Source organism: Rhynchophorus ferrugineus, unplaced genomic scaffold (assembly GCF_030347505.1).
Source record: "Rhynchophorus ferrugineus isolate W39M unplaced genomic scaffold, kcgeb_rfMv2 rfM5, whole genome shotgun sequence".
NCBI lineage: Eukaryota > Metazoa > Arthropoda > Insecta > Coleoptera > Curculionidae > Rhynchophorus > Rhynchophorus ferrugineus.
This window is the reverse complement of record NW_027472584.1, coordinates 18630736-18643426: the sequence shown is the minus strand read 5'-3', so window position 1 is coordinate 18643426 and position 12691 is coordinate 18630736. Positions and strand designations below refer to the sequence as shown.

At 28.7% G+C, this 12691-nt stretch overlaps 1 protein-coding gene across 4 annotated transcripts in view; it reads right to left on the bottom strand.

Annotated features, from left to right (window-relative positions):
- SK (small conductance calcium-activated potassium channel) overlaps positions 1-12691 on the bottom strand; it is a 237333-nt gene that overhangs the window by 78324 nt on the left and 146318 nt on the right. For all 4 annotated transcript variants that reach the window (XM_076405133.1, XM_076405132.1, XM_076405134.1 and 1 more), the window contains exon 3: positions 6549-6777. In XM_076405133.1, coding sequence (XP_076261248.1) covers positions 6549-6777 — 229 coding nt within the window. The remainder of the gene's footprint in view (positions 1-6548; positions 6778-12691) is intronic.

Genomic DNA, 12691 nt, shown 5'->3' with positions numbered 1-12691 from the left:
ATATTCGCGGAAATCCATAATTGCTGACATCCGCATCTCTCATCGTTAAGGGAATTTTTGATTGATGGTGAAATGCTGATTTCGATTATAAAACATCAGCTGTCTGCAATTTTCTTTACATTAAATGTTCATCGAGATCCATTGTAAATAAAATAGAATAAAACTAATATTGACCAAAATCGATATAATCGATTTGACTCATTTAAATAATCGAGTATTGTTATGATGCCAAATGTAACCTTATGTCATTTTAAACCCATATTTTTTGTTTCATCTCACGTGTGCTTCATGTTACATCTGTTATCATTTTAATCAATAATAACAAAACTATTTCTTTTTCTGATTATTTTTTTTGGTGTTGTAGTCAATTTATATCAATGAACTTCCTAGTTTAATAAATAATGCAAAATAGAACCACTTCCAAAATAGGATTCACCGTAAACAAAGAGCGAACGAAGGGGAAAAAGTATATAGAAAAATCGATAACGAATTTGCCTTATTGCTATTTGTTTTAGGTGACAGTTTCTTCTAGGGTGATTAATTCAGTCGAAAAGACAATATTTCACCCTGCGTCTCATAAGCTTTACCTTGCCGAAGTAAATACATGGACTTATAAATTGAAATTTCTCTAAGTCTTACTGTTTTAGTAAAATATATTTAAACATACAAGAGGTAATATCATTTTCTTATGTAACCTACTAAATTTAGTTCTACTAGTTTGCTTAATATATTAAAAATATAACAAAATGCCTCTAACGTTAATTCATTGAATTAGTAAAATATTTTAATGTTTTATTAGCATCTTTTAGTGTATATTTAGTTTGACATAAACCTTTATAACATGGGGTAGAGCTATTTTCTCAAAAATAAAGAAGATAATAAACAGTTAAAGTTTTACGACGACTATAATATCCTATATTAAAACATACTACAAGACTAGCTGGTTAATGACTAGTAATTATAACCGAATTGATTAATAACATAAATTAACAATTAACCAGTTTATGTTGAAAAGTTAAATAATTTCTTTATTATATTGGGTTCTATTTATTTTGTTTTAATTATTCATTTTAATTAATTTATTGCAAGTAAAACATGAAAAAGGTTTATGTTTTGTAACCTTAATTAATTTTCGTATATTTATATTTTATAAAAATTTATAACTATTTTTATTGCATTCTTTATTAGTTTTAGTATATTCATTTCCCTAATATCTGATTTATTTTTATCATAACTTAAGACTTGAATTTCACTCTATATCTATTATAATTAGAGTTACTAAAGTGTTCAATAAGTTACCGGAGAACAGTTAGAAGCCGGAGAGAGCCGTATTTGACGAATAAGTTGAAAAATTCACTACCTTTAATTACGGAACTTGGAGCTGTATATGCAGGTGCGTTATTTTGATGGAAGGTGGGTTTTCATTTTGTCAGCTGGATTTTTCCTCAGGAATTTTTACATTCTAATACTTCGAAAAGGTCACAATAATTATTTGAATTTATTGATCTTTCCAGTTCGTAGGTACATCACGAAAAAAGACAATGAATCTTGAACAATTTCGATCTCGCTTTCTAGTAGAATAGTTCATACTACTCCTTGGTCTATTATGTTACTGGCAAAGTTGAACTAAAAGTATTTTTGTTGCATTTTTGCAATTGTGGCAACCACTGCGAATAACCCAAAACTTTACTTAAAGTAAATCCCGGTATATTTAATAACATATCTGGAGCCTCCAGTAAATATGTCTTAGTCACTTAATGATGTTTGGTAAATAGATGTTACTCTGCGAACTTATTCAACAACCTAGTACACTTAATTCAACATTTTTATTAATAATATAATCAATTGTGATCATTATATGATATTTTTGTGTATTTTATGTTATTGATAACATTAAATAATAATTATTTAGTAGCAAATAATTTTGTGCTCTTATTATTAAAACTCGTTACTGCTTGTGCGAAGCTATCTACCGTACGTAAGCTTGATAAATATATGCTACCAAGCCAGCTTACCTTCAAATACTTTAATTTTGGTGATCGTTGTATCTAATAAAATAAATAATACGTAGGTAATAGGCTAGTGGCAGTGTAATTGTATTAATATTGGAGAATAATTCAACTCTACGTTATTATAAAGCATTTTAATCGTGAAAAATCAAACCAAAACAAACTATTTGATATATGTATGCTCTAGAACTAATTAATTTTAATAAGGTCTCATTTAATATAGACTTCATTCAGACTGGTGATATTATAATTATAATTTTGTTGGCATTATAACATTTTATTATCCAAGTTGCTTTTTATTTAAAAAATTAATTAAAACAATAGGTATAATAATTATATATTTTGTTAACATAAAATATAATAGTTTCAGTTCAAAATTAAAGCGTACAACGATAAAGGGCATTAAATAAAATCGAATAGTAATTGTAATTTCCTGCTATTGCAGATTAAATCAGTATAGTGAGTTTGATTGATATTTATATCTCCAGCGAAAATAGAAAGGCCAATATAAATAAAAGTTTACATGATAAAATTGTTTGATATTATTTATTGGCGATTATTTGTTTTATGCCTTTTCAGTTTGTTATAGAACTGGTCAACATAATAATGAAAATATGTGCTTACGTTGTGAATGGGTAATTAATATCGATACAAATTATAATATCGAGTTTATTGCGATATATGTCTGTGAATTATTTTAGAGGAAATTTTTGTAATTTTAACAGAAATTCTTTGCATTATCATCTTTCAACATTTTCTTCAGATCATCTGCCATTAATGGGCAAATAGTTGAGAAAAGATGAAAATGCTTGAATGTAATTTATCTCGATTTTTCTTCATGTAATCGAAAATAAAAATGATTTATGCATTTTTAATTTCAATTTTCAGCTTAAACATATAAGTTGCAATCAGTACCATATTTTAAAAATCATTTCGTTTCTTACAGTTATTAAGCTATATTTTGTCATTAAAATTAGCATCAAAATATTCGATGACTTGAAACTTAACTCATCATATCAGATAGAACACTTCGTGTCAATTGTGTTGGATGATAATTGAAACATTATGAAATTATAATGAATAACCAATGTATATAGCAAAAGTTACAAACATCTATCATCTTTATATCCCTCAAAAGAATTTAACAGTCCTTATAACTTGAGTAATCTGATAATACATATTTCTTTTACTTCGTTTGGATGACATTGATTCTGACATTGTTTTTTTTTCTTTCCTTTGCAAGACCTAACAAGGTTATATCAAGACACAAACAGAAATCGAATTAGCCGTACTTCTAGTGATTTTCTTTCTTTTTCCTCCTTTTGTTTTTTTTTTCGTTATATCGTGCAGTTTATTTGTGAACTTAGCCGGTAACTTATAACCAATTAACGAACATTTTCATCACGGAAACAAACTTTTACTTCGTTAATTTGTAGGCTGTAAAAAGCACATTATGGAGTGTTTTTCCCAGCAAGAAAACAATAAACACAACTGATTCACTCTCTAACAAGAATTTATGCTGTTAATAGCAAAATACATTAATACGTTTGTCAGTTATTTATTTTTGGTATAGTGTGTTATATATTTGAGATATCGAGGGTGTATAGTTAAAAATAAAATTCACAAGAAAGAAAAATTCTTTATATGCGTTCTCTTATTGGCTTCGTTCTTGATTTTCACGTATTTCCTCGAGAATTTATTGGTTGTAACTACGTCGAATGTTATTTTATTTTCACAATTTATAGAAGAGTGTATTCAAGTTTTCTTTAATATATGGTCACTCCAACCGAGAATGAATTTAAAATCAAAACACCAAAGGAAAATTCTCTATTTCGAGGAAATAATATTAATATAAATAATTGCTTTTACTTTATATAATAATAATATAAGATTTTAATGTAATTAGTTGAATATTTGAATATAAAAATTGATAAGTAATATTTTATAAATTCATATTTTAATAATTTTATATATAAAATTAATTTTATATATAAAATTAATATATTAACATATTCATAATTAAATGAACAATTTTAGAAATATAGTTTATTTAATAGACCGTTTAATTTCACCCCATTTTGACTTAATAATATATATCCTGTTAAATGTTAATAAAACGTTATTACTAAATTGAAACACAGTTTGATTGCATTTTAATAATAAAAGAATGCATGCACAAAAGAGAATAAAAAAGGGGAACACTACAAATAACGTTACAATGCCACATAACACAACGTTTTATTCGAGACCATACAATTACAGCAAGACATATGTAAACATACATCGAAATAATAAAAAAATAATCTCATCGATATATTTTCGTACGAGATTTCGAAAAGAAAGGAAAAGTTTGCCAGTGGTCCCAATTTAAATTATTGTAGTCTTCGAACCCCAGCGAGTTTAGAAAGTTTAAAGGTTGAACATATTTAATGCTATTTAACTTAGAAATGAAATAAGAACAGAACTATATCACTGTTGGAAGTTTTCGAGTTTCCTTCCTGCGTTACTAAAAATAGTTTTTGATAAAATAAATTTAAAAAGATCAGGAGGGGGGAACTATATTTTTGCCCTCGCATATTAGAGGTTACGTACCGAAAGATTTCTTAAACAAACAATAAACTTCGCTGTTACCATGGAAGACCTTTTCGGAGACTCATCTTACAATTGGTGATATATGGTATAGAAGGAAGGAAAAAGTTGATTTATTATTTTCTATGATATATTGCGAACCATATAAAACCAAACGAACGAAGGGTTTCATATTGACCTAAATTACAATGAGCATAGGTATATATACACGGAGAAAATATTAAACAGAAAGAAGGAGGAGAAAATGGAGTGATAGACATAAGTATGTCTGTAAATCTAGAACAGAACGAAACTACCTATAACAATATATAAATCGGGACCAATGGCTTTGTCATTTTATTTTCTCGAAGTTGGTTTGCAAATAATAAAACCGGATAAATAACTGTACGAATAAGATGTTTATCTTGGTGTTTAGTGCACTGGAGTTACTGGTGTTATTCCTTATCTAAATCGAATTTCCATTTATACCGTTTTCATACACTTTGATATGGCCGTGTTTAGTTCTTTTTTTTTAAAGATTACGTTGAAATATATCCGAATCATTGGGCTGTATACTCGATATGTATAAATTAAATCATACAAACGATCAATTTTTGTTATTATATATTTATTTAATATATTTTTAACTAGGTTTTATCATCAAAAATACAATTTTTATATTTTATTTTAATATTTTTGTTTTTAATTTTTATATACATTCCTATATAAGTCACACAAATCACATTCACATCTAAATATGTTCATAATTTGGATTATATTATATTTATGTTGATCACTTATGTATATCATGTTAAGGCTAGGCTAAATTATAATATCTTGCCTTTAATTATGATATTTAACCATTTATAAATAACATTTAATCAACCTATTATAACGAACTGTAAAAATTAATATTTTTACACAAAATGTGTATTCTGGAATTATATTACAACAATGTTGTGTTTTAATTTTCTTTGTATTCATTTAATATGTTTTAATGAATTTGAAATTTAATTTTTGCTTGAAAATTTTCGAAATTCAGTTTAATTACATTAAATCTACAAAAAGATGTAACATTTGTTTACAAATAACATTACCAGACATATTTAAAATTATATATTGTTGATGTTGTGCATACGAAAAACATATTTATTAAAACAAATGTTCAAAAAGGTTCGTCAGGCTTAATTACATTCTCTTCCCCAATTTCCCTGTCCTTTATTTTAATGTCGTATCTCTAAAATATACGGGACTATTAAGTTAAATATTTTTAAGTCAAAAAAGATTTATCGTTAAAGAATATTTTGGGGTTTCATAATAGAAAATTCATGACATGACCAAATTAGAGATATTTTATACTATTTTAGTTTATCTTGTAGTAAAAACTTTACTGAGTCCTAGTTAAATTATTTTCTTAAAATTAACTTCAGTACTTTTTTCATTTTAAATGTTTCGAGTAAAACTTTTCCGGCGGTTAGAGTTTAAACATTTTAACAGTAATATGAGCATACAGTAATGACGTGCTTGGTTTAGTTGGTGGGAGTTTTATCATTATTCATTTACATATGATTTCCGTTTCTCCACATATACTAATTTATTTACACCAGCTTTATTTATATCTATATTTTCTTGTAATTTCTGATTTCATTATGTTTCTAAATAGTTTCGTTTGCAGTTTTGACGAACATTTTTGATATATATCAATTGTCATTTCCGTAAATGATTATTTTGCTTATAATATATTATTGTGGTACAGCCATTTTGTTTAGATTAAAACGGAATATACACCAAAAGTCCAGTGCAAGAACCACACATCAACTGTGATGAGAAGTAACGAAGATTCAAATAAAATCAAAAGCTTGTACAAAGAAAAAAATCACGTAGATCATCTTAAAGTTGAATCAAACGTAACTATTTATTTACAAAGTCAACTGAAAAGAACGAATGCAAATTAAAAGTGCTCTAACTTACCGGCGCATTCAGACATGGACATGTACAATGATGGATAGACCGAACACTCTCCCGGGATACTGAACGACCAATTTTCAATGTTGATGCTGGCGTTGTTGATGTTCTTCGTTCCAATATACCCCTGGTGTTCGTTGAAGAAGAATACGGCGCCAATTGGAAGGCATTGGACGAGCTGCGGTTGCGCGTTGGGTGTGACGACAGATTTTGTTTGCATCCTTTCACGTCTAGTCTGTAAATATATTTCAAAAAATGATCACTATAATATTAGTTTTTATACAGCAGTAAGTCTTTTAATAATTAAGGTTTTATTGGTAAATTGTGTAGTAATAATCTCTCCCTTTCTCTGTATCCCTCTTTCTTTCTTTCTTCCCCCTCTCTCATTCTCTGTTTCGTCCTTTCTCTCTCACACTTCTTTTCTATCTCTATCTCTCTCTCTCTGTTTTCTTTCTCTTTTGTACATGCATTTATTTCAGGATTTATTCTTTGCAGTTAATTAATTGTCACTAAATTCTATCAGAAAATTGACTAGCCATCGATATTTTTCAGTTTTGTTGTATATATGTCTCTCTATTTTTTTCTTTATTTCTTTCTCTATATATTTCTTGCTTTTCTTCTTCCTTTCTTTCCCTATCTCACTCTCATCTTTTTTCTCTCTTTCTGTCTTTATTTCTTTCACACTCTCTTCTTCTTTATTTCCCCCTCTTTTATCTCTCTTTCTTTGTTTTCATTTCTCTTCCTACCTATCTCTCTCTTGTTCTCTCTTCATTTTTTCTGTTTATATCTCTCTCTCTTTCCCTCTCTTTTTTCCCAGTTGTGCATGTATTTAGTCTTTGCAATTAGTTGTTTCTTGAAATTGACATTAAATTCTTTCAGAAAATTGACTAAAAGGATATGTTATCGATATATTTTAGTATTGTTGTAATAAATTCTGCCTTTCTCTGTTTCTCTACTCCTTTCTTTCCTTCTCTGTCTATTTCTCTCCTCCCTGTTTCTCAATTTTTCCTCGCTTCTGTTTCTTTCAATCTCTTTCTCTCCTTTACTCTCTCTTTCTCACACTTTCTGTTTCATTCTCTCTTCGCCACTCTGTCTCTTTCTCTCTCTTTTTTCATTCTGTATTGTGCATACATTTATTTCAAGATTGCTTCAAGTTTCAAATTTCTTCTTGAAATTGACATTTAATTCTTTCAGAAAATGGATTAGAAGGTTTGGTCTGCGATATATTTCAGCAATGCTGTCATAATATCACTGTTTTTTGTCTCTTTCTCTCTCTTTCGTTCTACTTCTCTCTCTCTCTCACTCATTTTCTTTCTCTATCGCACTCTTTCTTTTTTTCTCTCCTTTCTATCTTTTTTTGTGGATATATTTAATTCAGGATTTATTTTTTGGAGCTAGTTGGGTTTTAAAATGGACATTATGATTTTTGAGAAAATTTACAAAAAGGATTTGTTAACAATATAATTCAGAAATAATATTATATCGATATTATGGCACATAAATTAATTTTAAAGGATTTGAAATAGATTGCGTTGCTATGTATTAAATTCATCATACATTTGTAACCATCCTCATGCTCATGCAAAGTATCTTCTTTCAATTTACTGTGTGTGTCATTTCGTCGAAGCGTGAACAAAAACTTTTTCGGCGCGTTGAATATTAATTTGTTATCTGAAGCTCATGGAATGCTGTGTGAAGTTTATATCAACAATGCTCCATCAATGCTTTTAAAAGTAATGATTTTGATACCGAGGATAAAGGGCTTTCATGAGGATAGGCGAAGGAATTTGAACAGGATGATTTGAAGGCATTACGCGTTGATAATCCATGAAAAGCGTAAGAAGAATATGCAGAATTATTGAGAGTAACACAACAGACCATTCCTAATCGCATGACGATCATAGGAATGATTTAAAGGCTTGGATAATTAATGCCCTATGAATTGAATCCAAGAGACATTGAAAGGTGTTTGGTCATGTGTAAAATGCTGTTTCAGCAGCAAAATTGTAGACGCTTTTTGCATTATATGGTAACTGATGTTGAAAAGTGGATCCATTAAGATAATTCAAAATGAAAAAGTCAAGGAGACCACCTGGTCATGCATCAACATCCATGGCAAAGCTAAATATCTATAGCTCCAAGCTAACAATATGTATCTGGTAGGATCGGTTTTGTATGGTACACTTTGAGCTGCTAAAACTTAACGAAATCATCAGTGAGGCTCGATATCGACTACAATCGATGTGTTTGAGTCGAAAACTGCCGAAACAGGAGAACAGAAAAACCGCAGAAAAACAGCAGAACCGGTAAAAACAGATTTGGAAACATTAAAATAGAAAGTGATATCCCACTTGCCGTATTCTCCAGAGCTTGCTTCTTCTTATTACTACTTGTTCTGAAATATGAGTCGTGATTTGTCGGAAAAGCGCTTGAAATTTTATGAAGATACCAAAAATAGATCGATTGGTGGATAATCTCAACAGATAAATCGTTCTATCGAGATGGAATCCTTAAATTAATTGAAATTGAAGACCGGAAGACGGGAACAGTATCGGCTATCTATGGAAAATACTTTGAATTAAATACATTGCACCTATTTTTCATAATAAAGCTTCAAATTCAAAACATTCATTTAAATTTAATTTAGTTGCCAATGTAAAGCAGTGGGTATGGGTTTTTTATCTATGATTTATTTATTTGATTGTTTATATAGAAACATGTAATATCCGATAAGAAACAGTCACACTAGTAAATAGGTTGGGTGCGACCTGAAGATACCAAATTCTGCCGAAATAACATATAGCCAAAAAAAACTAAAACAAACGCGGATATAATATTTATAATTTATAGATAGAATCTAGATTAATTATAAATAAACAAATAAAATTTGCATGATTGATTCGTAAATATGCATTTTCATCGTTAATATGATTTATTTGTTAGTTATTAGTGGAATTATAGCTCATTAGTTAAAGCTATATTGCGGGAAGTTACGGCTCATAATTTAATGATACTAACTAGGCCATTAAAACATAAACATATGTTGCAATAATTTGAATAAAATGTAAAAACATCGCTTGTTTGTATTAAACGCGGTAGTTAAAATTGTAGGCATCGATAACTCGTTAGTTCTTAATAATATAAAATATCGAAACTTGCGAGTTTTCTATATTTTGAGTTTCAATACCTTTTGTGTCAGTATAAAGTGAGATATATTTATTTTAAAAATAACCAGGCCTTTTACTATGGGGAAACAAGAAATCTGAAAAAAGAATATTCGATGCAAGAGCGAAATTTCTAAAAGCCGATATAGGAAGATCAAAGGAATACTATTCTTATATATTGCTACAAGGAGCAATACAATTTCTTTAAAATTGCATTTTCTGACCCAAACAACGATCCAATCCAATTATATATATGTAACAGTTTTCGAACAAAAATATACTTCAAAATCTATAAGGTATTGTGTTTGAGTAGTAATAGAATTTCCATAATGCCAACAGGGCTTTCTGATTCTACCTTACTGAGATTTTCTGCTTAATTTAACATGACAAATGACTTCGAATTGTGGTTAAACATTTGACAATTCCAGTTATTTCAGTATCCAAATTGAGACCGACAATTCCTGGATTTTAGTTTTACTGTTATATTGTATCCGTAGTGTAATTGAGGATTAATTTGTAACTATTTCAATTAACATTATTTATTCTTCTATATTTTCATAAGGATAATAAAGAATTCATTTTGAGTTATTTTATTTTAATAAATTCAAGATTCTGTTATGCATATTTTTATTTTTCAAAATAAGATGATTTCATTTCAGGCCTAAAGTCTAATTTCTTAACCAGAAGTAATGTTGACTTAGATAAAAGTCAAAATCGGTAGGGGCTTTTATTCAAGAATTACAATATTGAAAAATCGTACAAAGAGAAATAGTTTTCACTGACGTAGTGCAAGCCATCGATAGAGTCTGACATAAATGTGTAAAATATAGACTCCATAAAATGATACCGAAGCAATACAATGAATTCTTAAACTTCTACATCTCAGTCAGGTCGTTTAGACTTAAAGAAGTAGTTTACTCAACAATGAAAGAAATGTTTGGGTACTGTTCTTTACCTTTTCTATACATGTGATACACTACAAAGAAATATTAAAATGTTGAAAAGAAAGAAAATGTCGATATGTCTACATTTGCTGATATTGAAATATTTGCTGTTGGATATAATAGCGATGAAGCAACCAGAAAACTGCAACACGCAATTAATAATTTAAATAAGCGTGCAGAATGAAAGTTAATGAGGGTATATCAGTGCTTATTAAATTAACCTACAACCAAATAGTTCGTGTACGAATAAATACGAATAATAAATACAAAAATAATATTGGTTAATTGGAAGAAAATCTCAATTATCCGTACATAATCAGTTGTTGTACAAATAGAAACTAGAACCTATATAGACCTATTGGATTCAGTTATGGGGAAGTTTGGCAAGTATTGTAGATGCACCCAGATACTATAGGAATAATTATTTACGCCAATACCATCGAACTCCAACAGCAATAAAGGAAATTAAGAGATTCGCAATAAGATATGAAGAAATACGTAGATGTGCTGTAACTCTTGAATAACACTGAAGTAGGACACATGTTCAAGTTAACGAAACCGTCTAATTTTGTGTAGTTATGTAGTAAAACGCACTAAATGGCAAAATACTGAAAAATGTTACTAACTAGTAAGGACCAATGGGTTTTCCTGGATTGGTGCCCAGTTTAAGTCACTATAAGGAGAAATTGTAAGTAACGACTAGTAATAATATATTAATATGTAAACAACATTAGGTCCCTCTCTAGGTTTTACGAATTTTACATTAAGACCAGTTATCACATTGTAAAATAACTTTATCTGGATTCAAGATAAATAAAAAGCAGTTTAACATAAAAATAATTATTGAAGTATACAATAAGATCTGTTAAATATTATGTCACCACTAAATCCCTCAAAATTGTTTCACGGTAACTAGTTATTATTAACCGACTTTAAAAAAGGAGGAGGTTCTATGTTCGGCTGTATATGTTTTTTTAAATGTATGTTCGCCAATTTCTCCGTCAATTATGGACCAATTTTTAAAATTCGTATTCAGACAATACAAAATAATAATATTCGACACATACACAACATTAAATTATGATCAAAACCAATCTAATTTGTTGCTCGACACTGACTTTACAGTGATCAGTTGGTAGTTAGTTAAAATAATATTGTAAATAGATAAATAGGTTTAGGTAGGTATTAAGCTAAATTGTGTGTATATAGTTGAATATAAAATACGCGTAGAAGATAGGTTAAATAGGTTTTTTGTTTATTATTATTTAGTACAAAGATTATTATGTAGATATTTTGTTTTAAAACTTTTTTTTTGGTGTTAAAAGTTTAAGTTTTATTATATTTTACTTTTTACTGAGTTCTTTATTTATTTTTTGAAGTCGGTTCAATATTTTGTTAAAAAGATTTTATTTAATTAAATACTGTGACATGAAACTGTTTTAAATCAACATAAAATGAAGTTCCTTGACATTTTTTTTAAAGCAATCATTATTACTATTTAATTAATTTTGAAATATTATTTAATTTTATTAATGTAATCACAATCACTCCCTTGCCAAGACACGATATAATAAGGATGCGTGCAAAATATACCGATATACATCTTTTTCCAAGAAAAAAAAGCTAATTCGTAAGTAAAGGGTGCAAATTGACATGTGCCTGAAAACAAGAGATTTCTGTTTTTCCGTCACATCGCTCTGATTTGTTTGATAAAGGAAATCGATTTCCAATAACCTCGACATCACTTATTACTGACCTTTTGAGTTTCCCTTCCTATCTGTTCGACCTTCTTGCTTTTAAAATTGCTGTTGACTTTAAGTAGAGACGAATAACACGTGGAGAGACCAAAATAAATTTCAGATAAAATTCCACTTAGCGCAAAGACAATCTAATGTTCATTTGCGATTTCTTGTCAGAATTACGTTAAAGTTGGTATACCGCAGAAAGATATCCGTGTTAAACATTTTGATATGAAATCTATATCCTAAAATTGAAAATATTAATTGTTTTGTTCATTTATGACATATATAAGCCTGGGGTT